Source organism: Myiozetetes cayanensis, unplaced genomic scaffold (genome assembly GCF_022539395.1).
Source record: "Myiozetetes cayanensis isolate MyiCay16 unplaced genomic scaffold, myiCay2020 scf9, whole genome shotgun sequence".
Lineage (NCBI taxonomy): Eukaryota > Metazoa > Chordata > Aves > Passeriformes > Tyrannidae > Myiozetetes > Myiozetetes cayanensis.
This window is the reverse complement of record NW_026088185.1, coordinates 4,373,237-4,401,043: the sequence shown is the minus strand read 5'-3', so window position 1 is coordinate 4,401,043 and position 27,807 is coordinate 4,373,237. Positions and strand designations below refer to the sequence as shown.

The following is a 27,807-nucleotide window of genomic DNA, read 5'->3' as shown; positions in this document are numbered from 1 at the left end:
CACCTGCTAAACTAACATGAGCTTACGGCATCTTGTATGAACCTCATTTCAAGTTAATACAGGTTAAGAAGGAGATGCCCTTCTTCCTCTATACAGTGTTGCATTCAGCCAAATCTTTTGCAGTTCTAGAAAAGAGCCACTTTCAAACACAGAAAATTTTCTAAAAATATATGGAGTTATGACTAGCCAGCAAAGAGGTACTGTTCCTTTTATTATTAATTACTACCCTGATGACTGCAAAAGACAGCCTCCTTTGAAGTCAGGCCTCATTTGTGCAAGGAATCCATGTGCTATTTAGAGATAATCAAGGGGGAAAAAGATGAAACTGCTAAATCAAATCATACATTAAATGCTTAACCTAAAACAAAGTGGGAAAGGGAAGAGGGATTATCAAAACACTTGAAGTTTTGTCTCAGCTGCATCTAAACTATCAGCTTCAAAAGCCATACAGCTTGTTACCCATCTAATGCCATTCAAATCTTGGAAATTATGAAGGATTCTTCAGTGTTTGATCAATTTGAAAAATACCATTTAGACTAATGGACAGTAAAAAAAGTAAATAAAAAAATTAGTTGTGCCCATTTTTTTTAGTAATGGTAATTAAAACCAGATTAATTCTGTGATGCTTGCCAAGTCTTCTGTACACATTACCAGTAATGAATTGTGGACTTTGTAAGGACTAAAATAATCTGAACTATCAAATGCAGACAAGACATACAGGGTAAAGGAACGTCTAACTGCATAGTTTATGCTCCTCAATCTACTCCCTGCAGCATACAAGGCAGCTTTTGAAAAATCTCTGCCTTCATCAGGAATGCAGATCAGTTATTTTCAGACCCTGGCTTTCAGGAGAGCACTTCAGCTTTTAAACTGCTTTCTAGACCACAACTCGATCTCTGTTTGCTTGTCTCAGGGCACCCTTTTAAAGCAGCTCCATATCTCCCTGAGTGCCTGAACAGGGACAAGAAATCTTCTTCTGTCCCTCAGTCATGAGAAAGCAGTTCGTAATTTCTGATGCAGGAAAATTTTGTATGCGTTCCCCTCCCGCTTTGGATATGTCTCCTAAATGGCTGATAGGATACCCAGAACAGCCACTCATGTTCCTGTAGCTGCTAGCATCGGCACACCGTGCAGTGGCACATGGGAATGTCCTGCTCAGGGACAAGACAAGGCCTTCTCTTGAGCTCATTTCCCATAAACGCCATTTCACTGCTCCCACCTGCTCCGCTCCACTCCAGAGCTGGCCTTTATGCAGTGATATGAACAGATCCAGAAGCACAGGAAGAGAAACCACGGAAGACAGATAAACAGTGCTGGCACACCACACCCAATGGGGAACAACAGCACACGTACGGGGGAACCAGTACGTTACAGCACACACGTATATGCAGATGGTGACTGGAGGGGATGTATTGTTTGTTACCACCTTCACCTACACCTACAACAGGATGTGTTTTGACACTTTACTTTGCTTCATGGGGCTTGCTGGAACTTGCATGCCTACCTAGACTTCCAGAATCAGTGATCTGTCACCTCCTCCCACAAATGTGCGTGACTTAGTCATCCTGTTGTTATACAGAATTTTAGTGATCCTTTCTTTATATACCACTGTACTATACCTCTGTCTGAAAATCAGGCAAATATACTGAAGTCAAAATTTAAAGGTCTTTAGTAGAGCACTGACAATTCATGTCAGGTGAGGAGATGACTCTTCCATGTTCAGAAATAGAAAACAAGCTGATCTTACACAAATATTTTGACAGAGATAACTGGGAGGGAATGGAGCCTGAGCACTTTTGGCACTCAGGTGAGAGTGAGATTCAAGAAATAAATTATTACCCTAGGTATAACTGCAGTTTCTGTGAACAGGAATTGCAGCTCACTGCCTGGTTTCCCCCTCCCTTTTCCACCAAAGTCTCTCAGTTCTGCTACACATTTGTCATGTTGTACATCCAGGCACAGAAAGAGTAGGGGAAGAAGTTGGGGTGAAGGTGAGGGACTGGGAAATACAGCTGGGTGGCAAGAAGATGAAAAGAGAAAAAAAATTAAGTGCTCCTAAAGCAGAGGTTCTTACAAGCGGGGGTTCTTGTAGTAAAGGGAGTCTCCTTACTGTCATCTAAAAAGTCTTCTTCCTCATCCTCCTTTCTCAGGCGCCTCTTGGTCTCCTCATCATAAATGAGGCCCAGCAGGTTGGCAGGGCTCTCGCTCTCAGCATGGCACAGCTCGTTGAGACGGACACCGATTGCCTGCAGATGAGGAGAGAGGAGAACAAGGAGGTGAAAATTTCAGCTCAGCACACTGGCAGTGAAGGGCTCTGCCCTGTGCAGGCTATAGAGATGGTTCAGCCAGAACAGAATGTCCCAGCTTTATTTTTATTGTCTGAAGTGGAGAAAGGGATGACAGAAGACTAATTGCTATCAAAAGCATAATTTAGTTCCCCCTTTTTTTCAACTAAAATTTGCAAAGAGAAAAATTTTTGCAGATTTAGTTTAATAACAAACAGCCCCCCCCACCCCCCCCCGGCCCCCAAACTGGCACATGACAGGTAGAAGGTGATATTAGGTAATTATTTTATATTAATTTCTTCCACTTTTCTTTCTTCCTTTAATATATATATTCCAGATTTTTGCTAAGTCTTTCCACTGAGAATGTATGTCTTCTGTTTAAGAAACAATCCTGTGACTTAGGAACCCGCTAAGAGCCCCTGTTTCCTTCACAAAACTGTGGAATGCCCATGAGAAAGCCTGCTTCCACCTTTACAGGAGAGACTCCCTGATGTGCTTTCCAAACAGGAACTGATGATATGTTTATAAAAGCTGGGAAGGTGCATAGGTACTGGTGTATGGGGTAATCCATATAAAGAACACAGATAGACAGTTTTCCACTGAGCACTACTACATTCTCCAAAAGGCACTGATCATTTATCATGACGTGTAAACAGCCCTCATGGTGCTGTCAGGACAGCTACAGATAAGGGTATGCTAGCAAGAAGAATGTTTTCCTGCTAAGACAGTTCAGAGCTCTTAAGGATTGTCTTGATTTTCTTTGCTGCAGGTAAATGAACACAGTTGAGTATATAAAACTTCATCCTTTGATATCATCACTCTGTGAGGGAAGAGATGCGTTTAATTACAGAATTTTCACCAGCACTGGCCATGCTGCCTTTTTGGTTTTGGGATAGTTTCAGAAAAAGATACTAAAGAGGTTTTCTGAATCTTCTACAAGTCAGAACTGATGGTCATTCTAGCACTATATCATTTTCCTGTCACGGCTGAAGTGACATAGAAATACATAAATGGTCCCTTATCGCAGCTGTTCTTCCTTGCTACTGAGCAGTTCCTGGGAAATCCAGCAACAATGAAGAGGATAGACTCTGCTACACAAAGAGAATAAGGTGATATTGTTGTGGTTTGCAAGATGATACAAATAGAGCTATCTCTCAGCCTGCACACTGCTGAAGAAATTGCACATCTCTCAGTTTTTCCCCTTTCATGTTTCAGGAATTTAAAGGAAGAAATATTCTGCATGCCTCTCCATAAAACAATAATTTATCACACATTATTTATGCTGAGTTGTCCACCCTAATATTAAAGCAATAAGACATAACCCCACAGCTTCCTATCTAATAAGCACTGAATTCCTGACACATATTACGTGCATGAATTATGCTTGGTTCTCTAGCAAACAGAGTAGCAAAACCAAAATGCTTCTTAACAGAAGCAGTCAAAGGAAGTGACAGACTAACCTGATCAGAATAGATTTAACACTGTATTATTTCAAAAGACAGCATAACAAGTGAGATTGCTTGATTCAATAGGCTTACCACTGCTATTGGCAGTCCAAGCCTCACCTCATGTGGAAAGGGCTCACCACTGTTATTCTCTGATGGTTGTAAGGGAGGCTGAATTTAAAGAAGCTGGGGGAGAAAAGAGGGATTTACCTTCATTCTTGGTCTGACTGAACTTTGGCAATAGCACTGTATATCACAATTAGTGAGCAATGACAGACAAGCAAGAATCCATAATTAGCACAAATTTCCAGTCCTATTTACTGCAAGAAAAATAGACAGGTAAAAAAAAAGACAGTGCATTCAGAGACTTTTCTGAATATTCTTTTCTCTTTGTCCAAGATTCTTTTTTCTTCTCTTCTCTTTGTCCAAGATTTAACAGAGAAACAGCAGCATATTCTACCCCACATGCCTGTACTTCTTCCACAGAAGGCTGTTTCTCCTCTGGATTCAGCCTGCCTGGTTTGAACGTGGCCCAACAAAGGAGCTGCCTGAGGAGCAGAGCTTGCAGAGTCCCAGCCCTACAGGCTTGGCTGGTGGGTGCTACTCATGCCTGCAGGCGACTTCATCTGAAATAGCTTCTGGGAGGAAGAGCAGTTCTTTAGAGGACCTGGAGTAGCCCTGCAGAACTTCTTGTCAAAGAAGGATGACTGCTAACAGATTTTATGGGTAGGTAAAGAGAAACTGAGTAAGTACGTCAAAGAGACATCCATTAGTAAATATACAGCACCTCATCAAGCTCAAGCAGCCCTGGGCTGAAAAAGTTTGCAAACTAGAAAAAAGAGATTAGTACCACACCCTCTGCTCTTACTCTTCCTTAGCCATTCACATATGATAAGTGGTGGAGAATGGACCAAATAGATCCTTTGAGGGAACACATCAAAGTCACTTCCATTAGGAGAAGAGCTGGTCCTGGCAGACTGAAGTGCAAGTTGGAAGGGTGGCTCGTGAGTCCCCATTTTACCGGAGCTGAAGTTCTGTATAGGATCCAACTACCTTTGCAGTTTGGTATATTTTTAATGTAAGTAGAAGAGAAAAAAACCCACAACACTTACATCTCCCCACTGGTAGAAGAGCTTAGCTGCATTCCACTGCAGCTTCTGGTTCCTTTTGTTGCCCACAACAGGTGACCGCCCACGGGACAGGCCTTTCTTAGTGATGTTCACGTGGTGGCCCTTCATCCACTCGGGCCAGTTGCCACGATTACAGCGGTGCACGAAGCGCGCACACTCGAGGAACAGGGCTGCTCGCGCCACTACAGGAGCCTCCTGAAACAGCGGCAGAAAATCACCTTAAATACAAATACACTGGAAAAGCTCCCTGAGTCTTAGAGCACTCTGTGCTTTAATCAATTGCTTTGCAAGCTTGCCATGGAATCACACAGCATGAGCAATCTCTCCATGAAAAACCTGATACCAGGATCTTTCTGTGTAAGTCGCACCACTTGAGCTACTAAAAGCAAGGCTCATAAAACACTGAACAGTCTTGCTCAGTTCAGCCACTAGAGGGACAGAAAGAGACACGTTATAAACTTAAAAACAAGCTTGTACTCCTCTGTAATGCTTCCCTTCAGAAACCCTCTAACTGCCAAATGCAGACATCTGGCACTGTTCCTGCAGGAACAAGCCAAACTGTATTTCCACCTTTGCCAGTAAGGCTGCAAATACTCCAAGTGCAAATGGCAGCATGGCCACACAAATCCTAGCATTTGCCACATTAAGTTCTGCTTGTGAATCCTGGGCATGAAAGCATTAATGGAAACTAGGAAAAGCACTACTTGGCACTTACAACAAGCAGATATGGGGAGGGAAATTCATTACTGGCACGAGCACAAAAAATGTCACTGGCTGAGCTTCAATGGCCTTAGCAAGCATCAGACAATTTAGTACTGAAATAACAAAAGGCAGCTGAATTTTGAAGGGTTGATTATTTTCCAGAGGAAAATCCTCCTGTCCTTGGCTTCGAAGACCACTTTTCTTTAATGGGAGAAATGTTAGACCAAAAGAGTGCTTCTGCAACTCTCAAATATGTTCAAAAATGGACACTGTAATTTGTTTCCTAAAGAGTAGTTTAGACCCTGGAAGGAGCTTTCTTCACAGCCAGTCTACAATTGCAAAAATAGTATCTTTACAGACATGGAAAATGACTAAAAAGCAAATGGTTCTCCTAATTTCCATTTAATTTCCCGCTCTCTTCCTGCAATTTTCACAACCAAAAACACTCCTAGCCAGCAGGTGATAAAACTAAGAATACAATAAGTTTACAAGCTAGCTTTGAAAGTTTCTCTAACAGGGATTTCACAGAGCACAAACATGTATTCCATACATTTTGATGCTGGCAGCTTTAATGAAATAATTTAAACAGATCAGGATCTACTTATAACGGAGGGTTCATCATCTGTGGTCTATCAATAATACACATGCCCTGAGACCATGGAACATTATTAAACAGTGCTTCCAAGAGTGCTTTAATCAAAAGCTGAAAGCAAGAAATTTTAGACCAATGCTCCTAAAGCTTTGGAACTGATTTAAGAAATTATTGACAGAATATCGTTTTGCAGCTTTTTGTTCAGATTTTATACAAATGTTGGAAGAAAAAAGCTGTCCCATTGTTTTGATGAGGGAGGCAGAAATCTGAAGCCAGACACAGACAGCCAAAACCAAAACTAATATCTAGCACCTGGAAAAAACCATTTCAAATTACTTGTTGCTCACATGCAATATGGAACAAAGAATAGGTAAGGATTTTATTTATTCTCATAGAGTAAAACTTTAACTATGAACATGCATGAACAGATGAAGCCCCAGCATTAAGTCTCTTCCTAGTTTTAGTTCATCAGTGGTAAAGTCACAATTTCTTAGCACGTGGGATTCTTAAAGGTATGTGTTGTAAACATTATGAAAGCAGTCGATTACTATAATTAAAGGAGGATATGTAGGATGGGGGGTAAAAGGGAGGAGCAGGAGTTCCAAATTAAAAATCACTGAAAAGACCTCCTGCCTGAAGGAGGCCTTTCTGAATATCGTGGGGCACAAGCTCCCTGTGATTGCTTACCTGAGGCTCTGAGAAACCTGAAGCAGCAGCAGCAGCAAGAGAAAGATGAAGATGTGACAGAATGGACAGGGATGGATTCACATCACAGAGAAACATATCACAAATGGAGAGAAATGAATCAGGCAGGTGATGCATAGCTGAAAAGAACACAAGTTACCATGGTCACTGTCAAAACTTGACACAGCAGCAATACTCTCACAAGCCTGCCCGTGCCTCTGCAACTGTTCACAGGTCCACTTTTAATATTAGATCTACCATACTGCTTTCTTCTTTGAAAATTGTTCTTTACTGTATAAATTGACATGAAATTAAGAAATCCAACATTTTAAGTCCTCATGTTGGAGCACCTCAACACATAGCCTGATTTGTTCTAAACAGCAAATGAGCTGGGTGGGAGGGACCAAATACATAATGGATTTGGAATTTTACAGCATCACATTAATGTTTACATACAGCCAGTTCTGCAGTTTTATGAATGCAGAGCATTAAGGTCCAGATTTGTTTTCAAGAACAATAAATTTTATAAGAGTAATCAACCAGTGGTAATTTTCTTGACTCCTTTCTTAAACTCTGCATGGCATTTTGAGCAAAAATTTCTTTACACTGTTCTCTTCAAGTTAAAAAGAAAGGCACAACATAGCAAAGTAAATTCAAGTACTCCCAAAAGCTGCTGACTGGACAGCTCTGCTTTGCCTAACCACAAGTTAAGTCTTGCAGGACAAGTAGCAGGAAAAGTAGCTCAGCGGGTATACTGAAGACAGGTTGTGAACATCAGGTCGATGTTTTTGAGGCAATCAAAACCAATCAATCTGTCTGGTTATATCTAAAAATGGTTAAGTACAATCCATGACACAGCTCCTTGTTTCTGTTCCGAGTCATTTACTCTGGGGACCTGTTTGTAGCAATCTTTGATTTTCTTCCAGGTCATGTGCCCTCCTGTGGACAAATACTTCTGCCTTAAAAACAGGGACAACTGGGAACAACTGGGCCTGCCTAAGACCCAGAGTGACATGAAGTCAGGATACTGGCAAGTATTTTTGCAGTTTAGACTTTGTTTCTGCTGTCCCAATACTTAGTAGGTCATCTCAAACACAACCCTGACAGAAAGCAGTAAAATTATGGCATTTCTGCAAGGATAAAATATTTACATGTTAGAACAGACCAGCTTACACATCTTATTGGAGAAATATAATGGTGATAGATGTCACACACCATTAAACTAGTCAGAGGAAAGCTGGTATCTCCCCACCTGAGTCACTTATACTAGTCTAATTCACTGTGGCAAACCTGTACAGGCACCCAGGCTGATCAAAGATCTTGAAGCTGGTATAGGAACGGAATTTTGAAAATATGCATAAAAAAGCATGCTTAAAAATTTATGGAAGAACTGAAAGTGGATCTGTTCACCTTTCTTTTTTAAAGGTTGCCTTAGAAGCAAGGCTGGATATAACGACTTAGGAAGCTTTTCATTTGCATCAGACCTGATTCAAACTACTACTTCAAAAGCATGAAAACAGAAGTTAAAAAAACAGAATATTTTCTGTTGGGTGTGTTTTACTGATAAAAGGCGTCCTTCATCGTTAGCTGCAGACCTTTTAGAAATTCTGCTACCAAAGTCTTCTGCATCATTCAGTGGAATGGAGAGAGAGTTAAATTCTAGTTTGTAAAAGCCAGCTCTGGAAGTCAGACAGGCATCTTCAAATAGTTCATTCTGACTGGTAGTTTCCAGCTGACTTCATACATGGGCACAGAGGCAGCTGGTCTGTCACTTAAGCATTTGGCAAATATAAAAAATAAGCAAGACATTTACAGGCAACAGGGACAGAATCGTCCAACCCCTCTTTTATCATCTGATTTATTAGCACACAGAGTAGCACATCCAGAAGGGTCTTGGTGACAGTTTTTAGAAATGAGCTCCTTCCTGTCCATGCACCTTACGTTCCCTGTGTTATTTTAGCATTTGCAACAGGGTGGCAGCCTGGCAGCCTTGCAGAATGAAATTGGGTGAAGCACACTCAGCAGGTGTGACTATCCCCCCAAACCACCCTCTAAGCTCCCTGCAACCCTGACTGGTAAGAACCACTTCTGACTGTGAGAGCATGAGACAGGCTTCTCTATCAGCCACCGCTTCCATGGCTTCCACCCAGAGGAACAACAATCTCCAACAGGAAGAATGGGAACTAGTGAAGAAAACACCTGTGTACTGGAAGATGGATGGGGACCAGTCCAAACAGTAGAGCTAGAAGGGAAGTGATAGCAACAGCAACTTGGGACAAGCATTAATGAGATGTGCTTAAATCTGCAGCCTAAAGATGCAAGGTTAAGAAAAAGGGACAAAGCAGTGGGGCACAGAGTACAACGTCCCTACAGCTATGGAGCAGGCAAGGCAGCACAGCTCAAGGCACAGCAGTAGCAGGAAGGGAGAGTCCATGAGCCTGACATCTCCAGCAGTGAGCAAAAAAACTGAATATGAGCACAAACAGCACAACAGTCACAGAGGTGAGAGGTGGGCATTGGGAAGACAATGATAGAGAGCACATGGATGCTCTGCGAACAACAGCTTTCAATCTTTTCTCAGCTTGCAGACATCCAAACATAGAAGGAAGTAGAAGACTAGCATGCAGAGAAATTGCTAATAATTGGCTGGCTTTTAATAGCTGCATTTGTCACAGTCTTGTGTTTGTCACATAAGCACCTCACAGTCACAGAACCTCCCTGGCTGATGGCCACTGATTTACAAATGGAAGGGACTGTTTTAAAACAGCAGCTGCAAGGAAAAGAAGAAAGGAGATACAGAAGAGACAGTATCAGGAAGAAGGGACTGAATTGTGTCACCTCTGTGATTTGGATCTGCAAATTAGAAATATCTGCATAAATGCATGAAAGCATGCACCCTCTGACATTTTATTTTTTTTTCCACTGACTGGCTAATAGTTCAGTTGCTTAATGTATTTAGAAATCTGTCAGAACTCCTGAGTGGAATTTCTGTGCCTCTCCAAGCAGTTATCTAGTCTTCAATGCTTATTCTGCAGATTGACACTAACAGAAGAAACAGAAAGGCTGCAAGCAAAGTACGAAGTCAACAATAACAGCTTTGCACTAGCAATAATCCAGTTACAGGGAGCCATGTAATAAAAAGAGATCCATTTTGTCTGAAAACTCATCCAGTCATAGATGCTAAAGGTCCAGCTACTGCCAGCACCACTAGCTGGCACTGCTGTGATGTTTTTCTTGCTTTCTGGGTGGGCATGAAAAGCGTTAATGACTGATAGTGGACCACAGCATATGCACATGCTCTCACTCAGCAGGTAACAACAGAGCAATGAAGGACTTACAAGATCTAGGGCTGCTGCCAAAATGGAGGCATCAGGGATAGTGCCTGGTTCACAGCAGTTCAGGAGAAACTGAAAGCGCTTCATGCCTTGGCGGATTGCTCCCAGGTTCACAACGTTCTTGGATTTTCCTCCTTCTTGGTTGGAGGTCAAGTGATCATCAAAGCTATGGCAACCTAAGGAGGTAGAGAGTACAGCGGGGATGCAGGGAGGGGTACAGAGAAGGGGACACAGTCTCTCACCAATAAAAAAAAGTCAGACAAAAATCCTGATGAATACAGTCTAAGTTTAAATCCCTTTCTCACCTTGATGTGCTGTCTTGAAGATAACAGGGGCATTTTTAGAATACTTGTGACTTCCACAAAACAGACATACAGCAAGTCAGATTCTGGCATTGGTTATACTGATGTCTGCCCAGAACAATTCCACCATCCTCAGTGTAGGAGCCTACTTCAACATAGGCAAACCAGGATGTGGCCCTTCCTCCCCACCACTTTAACAAAGATCATCTTGCTTACTGTCTGTTTTTCCTGAATAATGTCCTACCTTACTTCTCTATTGCCTCTAAGTTTACCTTAAAGTGGAGCATGCATAAACCTTATTCCCCATGTACCAATTTAGTAATAGATCATCTACTAGGACAGAAAAATCAGTAGTAAATTTTGTAGATGTTCTACATGACAATCAAGTACTGTCCTTTTTTTTTAGGTGTACATCTTCTGCAGTTACCAGAATACCCAAAGTGATACTGGACTCAACTTCTAGGTATCATCATCATCATTCCAGCTTCTCTCACTTGAAGAGTGTCTTGCACTCTTTGGGATGTAAAGTTCCCTAATAAGAGTTCCTTTGGAAAATGAAGCTAGCATCCCACTCCAGGGCTGCTTTCAAGCACGATTTTAAACTCCATGTACAGAGTTCACATGATAAATCAACTAATCCCAATAAACAGCAAATGCAGAAAATCATTATGCAGTTGGTACCCAGAGTTGAGAGAATGGTAGAAAGACACAGATGAGAAATCTGGAAAGTAGTTTCAAAGTGGCTGGTCAAAACCAGAATAGTCAGCTTCCAGGCTTTTTGTCTTTATCCATAATACTCTCCCTATTTACATGTGAAAGCCCAAAAGCTTACAGAATACTAAAGGATAAAGCACTGAAGAAGAGAACACTGAGTGGAGAATTCAAGATTGGTTTTAAACATGGATTTGAAGGACAAGAGTCAAACCATCAGATCTATAGGACTTTGTGACTTCTTCTTCAGGAAAGAAGAATGGCTGAAACTCAAAGTCCCTTTGAGATCACACTCCCCAGAATTACCTGGAAAGCACTTAAGTACCACAAACAAAAGTCACAACAGAAAATTACAATAGAGATCTTAATTTTCCCCCTGAAGGCAGAGGTATATCAAATTTCAAGAGACTTGTTCACAAATTCTGTGGCTTTTCTCTCTCCAGTGAAGCTTTCACATAGTTTCCCAGTAAACAACATGTTCCATGTTGGAAAATATTCCATTGAAATGGAACAAACAAAGTAGAAAGAACAGATAGAACACTTACATATGTGAGCAGTCACAAACACCCTTTTCTTCCAACTCCTCCTGTTTCCTGCCTGTAGCTTGTTATCTGAGCCTTCCTGCTATGACTCTTTTAAACACTAACTCATCTGAGGTACAAACAACTGTTTCTTACCCAGGGCCCTGTTAGGGCTGTGCCTGTATGAGACAAAGAACAGAAACTTGCCTAAGGAATGTCCCTAACATGTCCCTAACCCCCACTGTAAAGATCCAGGAGAGGCTTTGTCCATCTGAGCTTGGTGGTACTATCACTGCAGCCCTTTGCAGCTCCAGCCTCTGCGTTTTGCTGAAGCTTTGCAAGAGAGTCCTTTGGAGGCAACTCAAGATTGTCTCTTGTTACACCCACCCTGCAGTAGCCTCGCTGTGAGCAGGGTAGCCCTCACTGACCTGACGTTCCAGTAACTCAGCCCTGCAGATGACCTCACCCAGAGAGCAGAGATGACTTCCTAACATAGGATAACGAAGCTCTGCCCCCACAAGGGTGTCCCTTGAACACCCTGACAACTTCTGTGCTCTCTCACAACTCGTTCAGTAAGAGCCCAAAGGAATGGTAAGGGTCTCATGCAAATATACTGCAACTCACTTCTGTATGTATGCTTTGTTCCTAGTATAGGTAAAAAGATCATTAAAATACACATTTTTATGCATGAATGTGTATACATTTATGTGTATATATATGTATACCTACGCACACATACAGATACACACACACATATGCACGCTTACATACATATCCAACACAGAATTCCCAGTGGTCCAGATGATTTATCACAATGAAGGTTACAATTCATAAATGATGTGACAAATTATTCTACATTTATTATTATTATGTTTTACTGCATTGTATTTCAGTTCTCTCCATTTTCTTTTAAATTTGGTCTACTGTGTTCAAAAACCCAAAAACACAAGAGGAAACACCACATGGAAAAACATGAGCAAAGTAATGGCATAGCACCATGAATGACAAGAATGGAAAGGCAGAAAGAGGTTCAATTTAATGCTTTAGGATCAGACCTTGAGGGATTTAACAGTATGTCCATCCACCATCAACAAGCTTTTATTCTCTTCTCCATAAGCACAGAAAACCTGTTGATCTGTGTGGAAGACACAGAGGTACTGGAAATTTGAAAGCACTCCGTACTGTCGCTGTTCTACTGGGTTATAAACTGTCTTTTACCCTGAGAAGGCCACACACCAACATCACTGTGCACATGCAAGCACGGACACGCACACACCTGTACAAGTCCTCTGATATTTTTGCTAATGGTACGTGGTTTTCACTGCATAGCAGAGATCCTTGTGGACACAAGTCTTTAACTGTTATACTTTGCCTTACAGACTCTAAACACCCTTGCGTTAGCAAGATGAAAAAAAAATTATTTCCCAGAAGAAAATATGAAGGGAATCTCACAGGAGCACAGCAGAAACAGCTGTGGCAGCCCATAAAGAACTCACTGCCCCTCAGTTGTTTGTTCCCAGTGAGAACTGGGAGGAAATATGGTGGAAGTATTTCACACCTACTTTAGCATGAAGCAGTGGACGAAGAAACCAACTCCTTCCATTGCAGGGGAACACTTCCAGACTGCTAGAAGGTGCTGGACTGATGCATTCTCCTAAAGGAACAATACTTTTCACCTAGGAGCTAGCTGAAAACCACCACCATTCTGCAGTGGCAGGTGGTGGCCAGTGCACAGAGGCAAGATATGCTCATACTTTGCTGGTATCACTTGCCTGAACAGTGACTTACACACATTACACTGCAGGTCTGAGACAGATGACGGTGAAATAAACAACAATGTGGTGTCAAAGTGTAACGTCAGAAAATAAAAAATGCCAGTGTATGTAACACACTGTAAAGCTACCGAAATCATGGCGAAAAAGAAAATCTACTCCTTTCTGTGTGTTTTTGGGAGTCGCGTTGGGTTGGTTTGTCTGGAAGAAAAGGTAACAGAACTCCAAGATACAAAGTTGTCTCCCTGACAACAAGAATGTGTTCTGAGCTGAGGACATGAGCATGTGAATGACTGCATGATATTTTAAAACAGAGCATATCATGACCTTGTATTATTCATAAAGGCATTTTTCAAACATAGCTAATTTTGAAAATACATTGCAATTAAATGTACTTCTGTGGAAAGGAAAAGGAGTGTTACTGTTAGGTTGTGTGTGAAGAAAAAGGGACAGCATCCCTAACGAATGGTATGCAGACACTAGACATGCAAACACAGAAGAAAAGAGATAATTATTACAAGGTTTGTGCAGGGTTTTCCATTTCTGTGCAGATCTTTGCTAAAACTGTCAAATAGTCACAAATTGGAAAAAAACAAACCAAAACAAAAAACCTGATGGAACACCCATTGTTGTATTAGGCAACAGAAGATTTACACACCTAATTTTGAACTAAGTGCTTTGAAGCAAGCATTAATTTTTCAAGTGTATTGATCAAATTCAATTTGATTTAAAAAGCCCAAATGTTGCATTGCATAATTTATTTGGATAGTCTTGATTTTTAAAAAAATTACTAGAGCTTTTTTCTAAATCAAAATAAAAGAAAGAAGGAAGGTAAAGAAAACAGTTACAAAGACTAAAAAGTTTGGTAAGGCTAGAATGGATACAAAAACTACAGAGAAAGCAGGAAAAAAGGGAAAGCGGTAAAATACAGAAAGAAAGATATTTTAAAAAAATATTAAAAAAAATAAAAAAGGAGATGAGAACCCTGATTTCTAACCATCTTTTTCTTCTGTGTGATGAAGCTTGGATGGGTGTCTTCGGCAGGTGCGCCATTTACCAAGACGCTTGAAGAAATTCTCCTCTTCATCTCTGCCGTTGTCCAGGCCTCCTCCCGGCCCCCCTCCTTCTGACAGCTTCACTGCACTAGTAAACTTCACCTGTGCACAGACAGAGGGGTTGGTCAGGCTGTGCCAGACCACGAGCTCCTGGTCTCCTTGGTTAATTATATTCAGGAGGCCACAGCAGCACCGGTGGGTCTGCACAGATTTAGGTGTGCTGAGGCACTTCACCTTTTAACCTTTCTGCTTCAAGGATTGATCTTTCACAAGATGGATCAAGCACAAGGAAGGAACAAGTGTGACCAACAATTAAACCTAAAGTCTGTTGACAGAGCCCGCATTTCCCTCTCATTGAACCAAGGCAGACTGACCAGTACAGTGTAGGCTTAACCTGGTCTTCACCATGAGCCACAAAAGCCCAGGTTCAAAATCCCATGGCTCTACTCTGGAGACTTCAACGATCGAGTCCTGTTGGCTGCAATGTCCATGTTGAATAGAATGTTTCCCTGGACAGCTAAAACCAGCCAGATCCTGCCCATCTAAGCTCTCTGCAATCCAGCCTGAGACATTTACCTTGGAACTCTGCCTGATGAAAGAGAGACGGTCTACAGAGCTGATATCTAGGAGATCTTCCACTCCGTCGGCCAGGCCAGAGAGGGAGGAGCGCTTCAACCAGTTCCCTGTTGCAGATTAATCCACTCAGGACAAATCTAAAAATGCTTCCAAGCAGAATCTATTTATTAGCAATTGCAGCGTATTTCTCCAAAGTGGCCATGCTAGGGCATGGGAAAACGGGAGGAAAGGGGAAGGCTTGCTTCATGTACAAACTACCATGCAAATCCAGGCCTTGGGACTTGTAAAGGATATATTTTCTGTCTACCAAATGCTATTTGGAATATTTCTCTTCTACAGAGAGGAACAGTTCCCGTGAGATTAAGGTACTAGCCTACTACATTGGGTCACAGATTCAATAATCTATTTTGACACAGATATCCCTCATTATGTTTGGCAAATTGCTTGCATTTCCCTTTGCCTCAGATTCCCCTCTGTAAAACTGAGAGAGCAGCATTTCCCAGCTTCTCTTGGGAGAACACACAATATACTTGAACAATAAGGAAATCTGTTGCAATATTTCTTAAGACAGACATATCTATGTGTGTTTCTCTGCACATGCAATATGTATATAGAAGAGAAAGAGACATACATTTACCTATAGGGAGTTTAAGTTTCTTTCGAAGGGAGATCCGCCGGGAGCGGGAGCGGGAGCGCCTGTCTGTGGTGGTTCCAGAGTGAGCAGTGGTGCACTCGGACGTGTCCTGCTCAGACTGACTACTGGTATCACTCGCTGCACTCTGTGATTTGAACATCTTTCGCCAGAAGTCCTTCCGTCCCAGATTGGCCCCCTGGCTTTGCTCATCACTGGAAGAAAAGGGATGCAGAGCGTGAACTGCATTTCAGTGAAGTTTGAATGCTCAGGGGTATGAGAACTCCCTCCTATAGGCCCCCTCTCTATCCCTTGAGGTTTGTTTCATTTTGAATTCCAAAAATATTCTTTTCAGTGGGATATAATCAAGTTTGACGACATGCTTAATATTGTTCAAGGCACAGTATAACCATCCTTTGTACCTTGAAGAGCTTGTTCATTGAACAGGTCATTCCAGTTTTTAGTTTCTACACGTGAAAAGCAAATCATCTTCTTTAGGTCAAAATGACCCACACTGATAAGATGACACTGGTACTTTCTACAAGCATTTGTACCAGAGAGCTTTAGGACATCATGGCAGCCATTTGTGAACCTGCTGGAGTCACAGTTCTCATTAAGTACTAGAATGGGGACAGAATATTTTACTGTACTCTTGAGATCTCCCAGGCTGTGGCAGGGCTCAGAGTGGAACAGCTTGCTCCAGTTCTGCAGAGCAGTAAAGGGCTTTGTGTAATCCTTGCTGTCTCAGCAACAGTGAGACTTTCAAGGCTCAGTTAAGGTAGGAGAACATATGATGTAGAGCTCTGGGTCCTTGTGCAAGCAATGTCTTCATGCAGTGCATCTACTTTAACAAGACAGACACGTATTCAGAGGCATGACGAAGTTAAATGACTTGTCCAAAGCTACTTAGGGACCAGTGGCCATTTACAGAATTTTCTAAAATTCTTAAGAGTATTGTTTGAATTTACTTCAATATTAAATGGCAGAATTCTTTGGACATAACAGATTTCAGTCGTGCAATGCCTAACAACAGGCTGATTGCACCTGTGCTGATAAAGAGAAATGCAGCAATCTTTGGAGACTACATGCAGCTCAGGAATGGGCTGGCTCTCACTAAAGCATTAATGACCCTCAGCAACAACTTGAAAGTTGAAAATTAATAGAATCATCCCCCAAAGCACAGAGAACAGCTGTGGTGACATCTCTGAGGAATTAACACCCTATTCACAGCTGTGATAGTATGCAATACTGACAAGTCTACTGCACTGTAATTTGAAAATATCTGGTGTTTCCCCATCAATATCAGGGTGCACCCAGTTGGCAGCATTGAGAAAAAGGCATTACCTAGATGTTTGCAGCAGCTCCTGTGGAGACACTCAACCACGTGTTGTACCATCCAAAGAGAATTCTTTGCTGCCTTGCCCACTTGTACTAACCCCAGAAGGAAGATGACCAGTCCAAGAATTACTTACTGTTCTGGGGTTTGCATTGGGCGGCTTGAGACGTAACTCCGACATTCGTCAGGGGCAGCTGAGGCCTGGCCTTTGTCAATGATGACACTTCCCACCTCGGACCTATGAAGACAAGATAAATCATCAGCCAAAGCAAATGGATGACCCATCTCATGGTCATTAATACAAAGCTGCATGACATGGAAACCAGCACTGCTGAGCAGCAAAGCAGCTTCAGAGAGGCACTCTCTCCTTAGCAACCTACTGTCTCTCTCTCTTTTTCCTGAAAAAGGCATCAGCTCACAGAAGCAAAGCTGAGGTTTTCAGTTTTTCCAATTTCTTAATCCTTCTCCTCAACATTTTAATATGAAAAATCTCAAAGCACAGGAGGAAATTTGTTTTTGATAAAGAAGAGTGTCAGGATTAGATTTCTTCTGGGCCTTGTTTGGCATTATCGGGTTTACCTGTCAGATAAACAACACAAAGGATGTGATGCACATTTAAAACTATGTCCATACAGCGTTTTGGAACTGACACTGTGCTTCTTAGTTCTCTTAACCTTTCCTTCTCCCAGTGTTTCCATTTCACTGTTCTCTTAGGCCTCTTGTATGAGAGTGTCAGTGCTTTTTGCTGCAAATTTATTACTGTCCCAGTTCATCAAATTTTAAAGGAGGTTGCTGCCACAGCACAAGTCTGTACATCAAGAACTGACACAGGCTATCAAGATAAAACACACAGGCCCTTGGACTTCCTACATTTCTGTTTAGTACAGGCTGTCCCACAGCCATATGCAAATGAGTTATTTACCTTATCTCTGCCAGGCACCCACCTTTTGCTTCCAGAAGGTTTTGGCTCCTGCTCTGCTTCCTCTGTTTTTTTTCCTGGTATTAACTTTTCAGCGCTGTCCAAGAGGGCACTGAGTGCCACTCTCCGAAACACATTCCCATGGGCCTCCTTGATAAACTGCACCAGCTGTCGGATATCGCAGTACAAGCCCTTTGTAGCAAGGCATCATGAAAAAGAATTAATTCAGTCTGCATCTTGTGAAGAAGCAGTGAGAATCAATACTTTCTGAGGCACTTCAGCAGGCCATTACTTCCTCTGGCTGTTGTGTTATATACTCTCCAGGTACAGGGTTTGTGTTTTTTTGGCTGGAAACTCACTTAGTGCACTCAGAAGAAGCAGACAATGAGGAGCATTATTAATATTATGGAACATGCTCTGCAATGGGATACAGCAGATGGAGAGTTAACAGAGGCTTAAACAGCTGTGAGATGAGGGACCTGCAAAAATGACTTAAAGCCTGTTTTATCCCATCCATCTGAGCCATAAACCTAAAGGCATGAAAAATCTAAGGTGTATGTGAGTGGAAGTAGAGTGCAAAAAACTGCATGTTTTTTTTCAAAACCAGTGGGTGTCTTAGGATTTTTCTTCATTATTTCATTATTAGGTCATTCCTATGAGCTTCACATCATAGGAAGAGAGAGGAATGACTCACTCATTCCCCAACCTACTCCTACATTCAAGACTCTTTTATTTCTAACATTCATACGCATCTGTGATGTGCAAATCACCTCTATATCTGAGGGCAAGGGGATGGAGGAAACAGTTTTACAGGACCTGATTTTTGCCCTGTGAGCTTTCCTGAAAGACCTTGGATTATTCTGAAAATTCCCAACAAGGAACTGCAAAACCAGCTTTCAACTAAACAAAGCAAGCAAACAAGCAAACAAACAAACAAACAAAAACCCCACAAAAAACTCAACCAGAAAACCAACAAACAACTGGTATGCTGATTAAGGCTCTTTCTTTTCCATATTTTTTTTCTGTATCCCACCACCTAATCTCTGCTAAGAAACATTCCAAGGGGGAATATCCACAAAAGAAGAGGATTTGGACATAGGCAGACTACTCTGTTGGTTTGAGATGTGTGGTTTTTCTTCTTCCCTTCCTTCCCCTCACGTAGCATTACTGTCCCTTTAGCTGCACCTCAGTGCCTCCACACCTCTGCCGTAAGGATGGAGCACATGGATGCTTCTTGGTTGCTTCCACGAGAAATCCCAGTTTCTGATAATAAAGGAGGTGGTTTGAGATTAGCTGCTAGATTTGGCACTGGTTTGGAAGAGAGCTCATGGCATCCTCTTTACTGACTGTTCTGGGAAGACAGTGTATAGGCAACAACCAGCAGCACCTTACTTTTCTCCAGGTAAATTGAAAAAAACCTCCTTTGGAAAACTGAATGTTTGTCTAAACTTGGGAAAGATCTACCGAAATGCTTTTCAGCAACTCACTTACTCTGCCACAGGTGGACCAGGTCCTTAACCAAGTGAACTGGCTTTGACTTTGCTGGAAGTGGATTTGTGCTGGTGGTGGTCTTAGAATCATGGAATCACGGAGGTTGGAAAAGACCTCTTAAAGATCACTGAGTCCAACTGTTAACCCAGCACTGCCAAGTCCACCACTAAACCATGTCCCCATCCACATGCCACATCCACATATCTTTTAAACCCCTCCAGAGATGGTGATTTCACCACTTCCCTGGGCAATACCTGACCACCCTTTCAGTGAAGAAATTTTCCCCAATATCTAATTTAATTAACAGGTGCAACTTGAGGCTGTTTCCTCTTGTCCTGTCACTTGTTACCTGTGACAAGACACTGAACCCCATCTGACTACACCCTTGTTTCAGGTAGTTGTAGAGAGCAAGAAGGTTTCCTCTGAGCCTCCTTTTCTCGAGGCTAAACAACTCCAGTTCGCTCTGCTGCTCCTCATCAGACTTGTGATCCAGACCCTTTCCCAGCCCCACTGCCCTTCTCTGGACACGCTATGGCACCTCAATGTCCTTCTTTAGTGAGCAGCCCAAAACTGACTCCAGAATTTGAGATGCAGCCTCACCAGTGCCTGGTACAGGGGGACAATTATTGCCCTGGTCCTGCTGGTCACACACGTCTGATACAAACCAGGATGCCATTGCCCTTCTTGTTCATTAATCCCTCGCTCCAGATTATGCTACTAATCCATTTGGAACAACACAGAAGCTGCTTGAACAGAGAGGAAATTGCAATTCATACTACACAACTTTTATTCTGGCTAAGTTCCAAAGCAGGCATGCAAGAAGGGCATCGCATTTACATAGTATTTCAACTGTGACTGCACAGCTTCCTACACTCGAGGGGATTTGGTTAAACTGAGCAAATTCTTCGCTGTAAAGTCTCACTGGTGACACCCAAGTGAAAAACTAACTTTGTTAACATGAAATCAAGTGCTTACCAGGTTTTCCGGGCTGTGGAGCTCATGTGTAGTGGAAGCACAGCGAGTGATCAGTGACTTGAACATGGCACTCACAATAATACCTTCTACACTCTGGGTTGTAGACTTATTGTCCACTGTGGTAAAGTTATTCCCAAATCCAGCCTTGTCTGTGAAATTCAAGTGTAAGCAAGCCCTCTTGTTAGGAATGGTTTAAAAGAGATGGCTTAAAGACACATGTAAAGGAATTACTATTATTGCTATTATACATGAGATGAGGACATGACCCCACTTAATATCCTATGCTCAGTTCTCACAATCCCACCCCACAAAAATAAAGTGAGGGGTAAAAAAAATTACAAGGATGAAATTATCCCAGAAATATTTGTATTTTTTATTATTTATTTATATATATATATAATATATATTTACAAAAGGATTGTAAAGATCAGGACCACTCCGGCTTCCTTTTATCCCCATCTCTCATTTACAGACGGACAGAATAAGGCATAAAATTTGAACAATACCTCCAGCTTTTCCAGTTACTGTTCTAAAGGACAAGAGATGTTTGATTAAGCTGCAAAGTGACAACACCCATGAAAATTAAATCATCTGAACTACGGGAATGTTGTTCTTGCAAGGTGCACATGGAGACTGAACTCTCAGAAAGAGTCAAAAAAGAATCACACATTTACATCAATTATAAGAAACATCCCAGTTTCATGAGATGAGAGAAAAGACTTTCGAGAGCTGCACGAGCTGCCACGCTTCAAAGCATGAGCCAGTCAATAATTGATGAATAGGCAGAGAAACTTCCTTTGGGTATCTTCTTCACAAATGCTGGCTACATGCAAATACTCTTTGATGCTTTCTCTGAAAGGCCTGGGATCAGAGACAGGCTAATAAACTAGTCAGAGTCCCTGGTGTTTCAGAGGAGCTATTCCTACTCTGTAAACAGTCATTGTTAACTGCTGATACATGCAGTGACCAAGCATAAATATTTAGTTGTTCTAATAGCACCTGGAATAATTTTTCGAACTTAAAAAGAAACACAAAACCCCCTACATACCCACAGGCATGCACACTCGTAACTGCAGTCACGTGCATCTGTCTCTTCCTGTTTTTGTTCCCTCAGCCTGTTCTTGCTGTTTACTGCCTCATCTGAGGCACCACAGAGAGCTTTAATGCTCAGTTATATCTACATTCAGACCTGGATTAAACAGGCCATTCCAGCTGGCACCATGTCATGAAGCAGAGAATTTCCTGCCTGAGGCATCGCTGCATGAAAATATTTTCTGTGAAGAGCCATGAACAACAGGTAGGATGAATCAAAAGAGAGACCTTCAATCTCAGGTGCACTGGGTGCCCCAAGACCTCTAGGCAAGATCCCTGGGTTTTTGGATCTCCCCTGACCCACACTATCCTTATCTGGATAAAGATACACTCTGTATTTTCTGAGGGTAGCAACTCACTTTTTTTTTTTTCTTCTTTTTCTAGAGGAAAAGGGTATGGCTTCTTTCTGATGGCATAGTTTAGGAATACTCAAGTGAGAGTTTCTGAGGCTAGCTATACTTACTGTCAGTGACTGGCTCCATGCAGAATCCCAGTAAAGCATGAAGGAAATCCACCACATTATTGAGGGAATCCCTGTTCACATAATCCCTCATGGTCTGCCGGAATTGAATCTTATCCAGTTTGTACAGCTTTGTGAGGCAGTTCTGAGCCTGCAATGATATCCATCAAAAAACACCTCATCAAACTACATAGGAGCAGGGGAATTTCGTTCTCGCTTAGCCAGTGCTCTGTTGTGCTGTCTCTGAAGGAGTCTTCCCAAGGAGCCAGAAGGTTTAGGTTCTGTAACAAGACAGATTCACCTCTGGAGGCAACGATAAATTCAGCACAAGGAGACAGTGTACCAGCATTGGTGCCACTGTTTGGAGGTGGTGGTGAAGTCACTGCCAGCCACGTCTCAAGGCCTCCCTTCCTCTCCCCAGGCCCAAAGTGAAATCTCACTGGATGTGAATGGAGTAGGAATGTACCACCTCCGTCAAGGCTCGGTGCCTTGGTGAAACAGTTCTCAGCCTCAGGCATCTGATTTGCAGCCTCTGGCTCAGACCAACCCACTTCAGGCACCTATACCCAGTGATCCACTTATATAATGCAAAACACTAACTTTTTATTTAAAAGCTATTAATTGTCAACTTCTTATCACAAAACTATCCATCCTACAGGGACCCCATGCATGCTGGAGTTAAGAGAATCTAAACTATCATCTCTCTGGGAAACATGAACTCTCCAGCTACATACAATAGGATGTTTAACTTCCCAATAAACTCAGACATGTGATTGTCCATGCAGACAACATAAATGGTGCATGCAAAGCAGTTTGGCCAGACAAATGCAGAGAAAATGCAGCAGACTTAGACACTTAGGAAAATCTCTTCCCATAAACACCTCAGTTCAATGGGCCTGATAAAAACCTTGGCTCCAAGAGACCTATTCATTTATGTTTAATATTAGGCATAGGCCTAAACACTTTGCTGGCTCAGCTACTCAGCTACAACACAATCTTAGAAGTCCAACTGACATTGTGATGAATATGGTACCTGTTCAACCAGTGCTCTGTGCAGCAGAATACTGTTACCACTGGGAGTCTCTTCCCCCATCTTGTCCCACTGTGTCCAGAACTAACATCACTGCTGCAGTCTCCTCAGTACCTGGGAGCCTAGCTAACAGAACACTGCAGGATACAGAGCAACCAGTCCATCTCTGAGCCATCTAGCTCAGATCCCAGAACTAAATTATAGCTCTGTTGGCATGGCTCAGGCTAACCAAAGCCATGGTGTAGCACCTGGTTCACAACCATACCATGGGATTAGTAAATTCTCATCACAGTCACCAAAAATGCTCCCTTCTGCAAGCACAAAAGGTGAGGAGGAGGCACACGCTGGAGAAGGCCTTTGAAAGGCTCCCATTTGACAGGACATTAGACTGATTGCAGAGAGATAAATTCTTCTGGCTAAAGTTTGATGTCTGGACTACATCCTGGGCATTTTCCACTGCTTCAGCTCGGGTAGAACCGAAAATGTAAGAAATCGACAGTGATGATCCACCCTGCCCCTCAGTAGGGCATGAGTCTTCTACTTCCTATGCAGCACACCAACATGCCTGCAAGTACAGTGTACTCCAGCTATCAGGAGCTCATGAAGCAGCCCCGCAGCAACCAGTCATAATCACCATTAGGAAAGGTGCACGTACCTACATCTTAGACTTCTGGATTCAGATATGCAACCCAAGACAGCTGTACCTCTTGTAAGCATCATACTCTATTGGGGTAACATCACGAGAAAAGTTACTTACACCAGCTCACACAGGGGATTTGCTCCCATCTATTTGTCCCAACCCATCCACTGGGGTGGTCAGGAGCACCCTGGACTTCAGGTCTGCACTTGGCACCCCCCAGGGGTTGCAAGGTAACACAATAGCTGAAAATCTGCTATGGCTGGGCTGCAACACGATCTTTGAGCTGAGGCAAAGAGCAACACATTTACTGTCAATACAGAGAAAGCTACAGAGGGGGCAGACAGCAATCTCAGCAGATGATGCCAAAAGTACAGGGAGGGGACGCTGTAATGAGCTTTAATTCTCTTACATTCTCCCGGAATACCTGGTGTCTCAGGCGATCTCCAGAGAGCCCTCGGTGTCCTTCCCCACAACCATAGGCACAACCCAGGGACTTCACAATTTTGATCAGCATTGTGAGTGCCAGCCTATGGGTGCTGACAGATGGGCCTTCATCCTGAGGGTCACAAAGGGAAAGACAGTGTAGAATCCTGGCACAACCACCGGTATTTTGTTAACATTTTGACAAATTGCTGTCCATTTCTCCTCTCAGACACTCCATTACTGAGTTGAAATGTTTACTCCACTTATTTTTCAAGTTTAGGGACCAGCTCCACCCCTTTCAGCTCCCATGAGAAAGTTCTGCTACAAATGTGAAGCCTCGATGTGCTGCTATGCAGACCATTCAGCCCTCACTTCAAAAAATCCTGCCTGAAAATTTCTGCTTGAGTAGAAAAACAAGCATCTTTTTAAAATGTCTTAGGTATTATGCTACTATGAATTACAACTTTGGATGTCAGCAACAGCATCTCTTGGCCAATTCTCATAGCAATACTGAAAAATTTATGATTTCTGGCCATAGAAAGGAAGATGTGCTCGCACACTGGATTCTATTTTTCCTTATAAGCTATGAATAAGAACCCCCCAAAAAAAATCATTGTGATTGAGAGTTTCAAACAATTGACAAGATATTGAAAATGTCCATGCAAGGCTCAAAAATTTTGCTTTGGGAAGCTGCTTCTCTGGAGTAGTTACAGTGCTTGAGTTCCCAGTCTTTCCTCAGTGGAACCCCCAGTGAGCACCAGAGCAAAATAAATTAATTTGTCACTGTGGTGCAAAATAAAAGAGAGCAAACAAAAGGGCAGTTGCATACACAAGCATAGTCAATCTTAACAGACCTTACAGTACTTTCAGGAATTGTGTAAAGGGAAGCAATACAAACCTTTTCTTGTTTTTTGTCATTCTTCTCATATGGCCCTCCTCCTCCTCCACCACCTCCATCACTTCCACCTCCGCCTCCTCCTCCACTTCCACCACCTCCTTCTTCTCCTCCATCTCCAGCTCCACTAACTGGAGGTGGCCCAAACCCACAAGCTGAACCACCAGAAGCAGCCCCTTTGAGCTGGAAGGATCCTTCGCTTGGTCTCTTCTCAGGGGCCTCATTTTCCTTGTTGTCACTCTTCCTCCGAGCCTTCTCCACGCAGGGCACCACGCCGAGCTGCAGTAAGCATTCCACGATGTTCAGGGCCACATCGCAAATCCGGGAACTGATGTCGTGGTTCAGCACCAAGTAAACGGCCTTCAGGACCACCTGGGAGATCCAAACATCGTATTGAAACTCAGGTTTACTTTCTCTCCTAGTACGATTTTGTGCCTGGAAACTGTAGTCACAGACCAGAGACTCGTTGCAGCAGGCACAGTACAAACTCCCAACAAAGGACATACAACCCTAAATCCTAAGAGCCTACAATCTAGGTGTAAGACAAGAAACCACAGGCTGGGCACAGTCAGGCAGCAAAGGAAACCATGAGATGACATCTGTGAGCCTGAGAGTACTGCTTCAGTGTAGTGGGAGCTGTCAAGTCATTAAGAAGAAAGCAGAAAAGGTGAGTTTTAAGGTGCCATTAGAAGAAAGGTGCTACTCAGTCTTATACTATTTTATAGGGAATTTGGTGCATGCCCCAGGAACACAGCCATTACATTATACCATTTAGGATTTGATGTGTGCATTCCACATGCACATGCGCTCCTTGCAAGGAGTAACAGGAGTTGCAGGATCTCAGAGGAGATTTTTAGGATATGCACAAATGTATCTGACTGACCTTTATGTACTGCTGAGAGAAGTCATATAAAGAGGTGGAGGAAAAGCCCATCCAAACCCTGATCTCAGTGGTACAGCTATATGGACAGAAGAGGGACCTGGCTTTCCTCATTCTTGCCAATTACCGAGAGATCCAGCATGCCGTTCTTGTGGACAAAGTTGTTGGTTCCATCAATGTGATCTCTGTCCTCCAAGCAACTGTAATTGATGCAGGAGTCCGTCAGGCTCCGTGGGAGGTTGGCACATGCAAGTGGCTCGTGGGGCATCTCAGGGATGGGCACCTGGTTGCAAAGCTTCCTCATGTGCTCGCTGAAGAAATCAGCATAGCCCACGTTGAACGAGGCCAGGGTAGTGTTGAAGGTTGCCACAGTGATGGTGGAGATCTGGGACCGCACTGCAGGGGGGAAAAGGGCTACTGTAAATTTCCACCTCTAGAGTTATGGAATGGAAGACTGAGGCTGAGCGTGTTTAAAGGGAGCACCTCTTAATGCAGCTTGCAATGCTGAAAGACAAGACAGGTTCCTAATTACTATAATGGGTACTGGGATAAAAGATAGATTCATTTCTTCCTTTAAGCCAGTGTAAATTAGAACAACACTGACTTTGCTCTAGCAGTACAGTTCCGTGGCAGCTTAAGTTGATCTCAGTCAAGCAGTCAGTTAATTAGATCAGGGAACTCAGTCAGCCTAAATCTAATCCAAAGGAGGGATTAGAATTTGGCTAGCTTTGCTCCCTGTATTGGTCCAGTGCCTGGTCTTTAAAGCAGCACTGCCCCTGTGAGGTGAAGAAAAAGGACTCTGCAGCTGGATGCAGGAGTGAAAGTAGGGGAACAGCAGCACCAATTTGGAACAGCTTTCTAAGTCACACCAATATGAAATATTTCAACACACCAGTTGAAAAAAATGGAGCAGGGTGTTCCTAATAATACCTGTGACAGTCTAAACCACCTCCAAAATGCAAAGCTGTCTGGTCAGGTACCGTGGTGTCTCAGTTCACAATGTTCAGAGAAGGGAACTCATTACATAGCCAAGTTTAAATTGCTCAGATTAGCATGTTGGCTACACAGACCAAATTTTATCAAGGATTCACTATGTTTTTACAGTTCACACTAAACTCCAGGCCACATTGTAAGTAATTTCCCTCACTCAGTGTAGTAGTGTAGAAAGACCCTATGTGTCCCACAGGGTTGGTTAAACTGTCATCTGCCAGACAGTAAAAGGGCTATGGAATAACAAAGAACTTCTTCCTAAGATATTTAATGTATTCTAATTAACAACACAACATACATCTAATAATCAATGACTCAGTGATGGACTGGTTATATTATGCAAATACCAACTTGCCAGAACTTGCCAGACTGGTGACCAGACTTTCTCAAAGCCTGGGCAACCCTCCCAGCACTGAACTAGCACTATTTATTAGGAGAAATGTTCTAAGGCCAAGAGCAATACCTTGAACTAAGCTGCAATTTGGTCAGTGATCAGGGCAGGAATTAGCTGCTTGTATCAGAGGATTTCTTGCTGGCAACTGTGACTTTTTAATGGCATTCACAGAAGTTTGTATGGTGAAGATAACAATAAAGATGGCAGTAGGAAAATTTGTTCCAACCATTTCCCCCTTCAAATGCAGTTAAAGCCCTTTCAGTGAGCCCTGCTCAAAGACCCTGTGCAAAGACCCTTTTCCTTCTTTGGGTGGGGAGTAGCTCATCTGTCACCAACAGGCTGGTGTAAACAAACCCAGAAACCCCAAAATTCTGCTGATGATACCAGACTCGGTGCCAGGTGTTGATCTGCTGGCTCTTCCTGTTTCTTCCCTCATTGTTCCCTTGCAAAATTGGAAGGACAGAGGAGAACACTTCTTGTGCTCCTCATCCCTTAATCAGTCATCCCCAGGCCCTGAAGCCTCTCTTGAGACTGAGTAAAT

General features: G+C 42.7%; 1 protein-coding gene across 15 annotated transcripts in view; it reads right to left on the bottom strand.

The window, feature by feature from the left end:
- Positions 1-27,807, bottom strand: part of UNC80 (unc-80 homolog, NALCN channel complex subunit) — a 120,939-nt gene that overhangs the window by 67,500 nt on the left and 25,632 nt on the right. For 5 of the 15 annotated variants that reach the window (XM_050339282.1, XM_050339276.1, XM_050339278.1 and 2 more), the window contains exons 12-24: positions 26,010-26,278; positions 25,006-25,374; positions 24,094-24,240; positions 22,018-22,165; positions 20,463-20,611; positions 18,022-18,188; positions 17,214-17,315; positions 15,742-15,956; positions 15,111-15,217; positions 14,477-14,636; positions 10,177-10,349; positions 4,843-5,055; positions 2,075-2,246 (exon numbers count right to left, since the gene is read on the bottom strand). In XM_050339282.1, coding sequence (XP_050195239.1) covers positions 2,075-2,246; positions 4,843-5,055; positions 10,177-10,349; positions 14,477-14,636; positions 15,111-15,217; positions 15,742-15,956; positions 17,214-17,315; positions 18,022-18,188; positions 20,463-20,611; positions 22,018-22,165; positions 24,094-24,240; positions 25,006-25,374; positions 26,010-26,278 — 2,391 coding nt within the window. Of the gene's footprint in view, positions 1-2,074; positions 2,247-4,842; positions 5,056-10,176; positions 10,350-14,476; positions 14,637-15,110; positions 15,218-15,741; positions 15,957-17,213; positions 17,316-18,021; positions 18,189-20,462; positions 20,612-22,017; positions 22,166-24,093; positions 24,241-25,005; positions 25,375-25,885; positions 26,279-27,807 lie in introns of those variants that run through there. The other 10 variants (XM_050339284.1, XM_050339286.1, XM_050339281.1 and 7 more) reach the window with 9 other exon arrangements.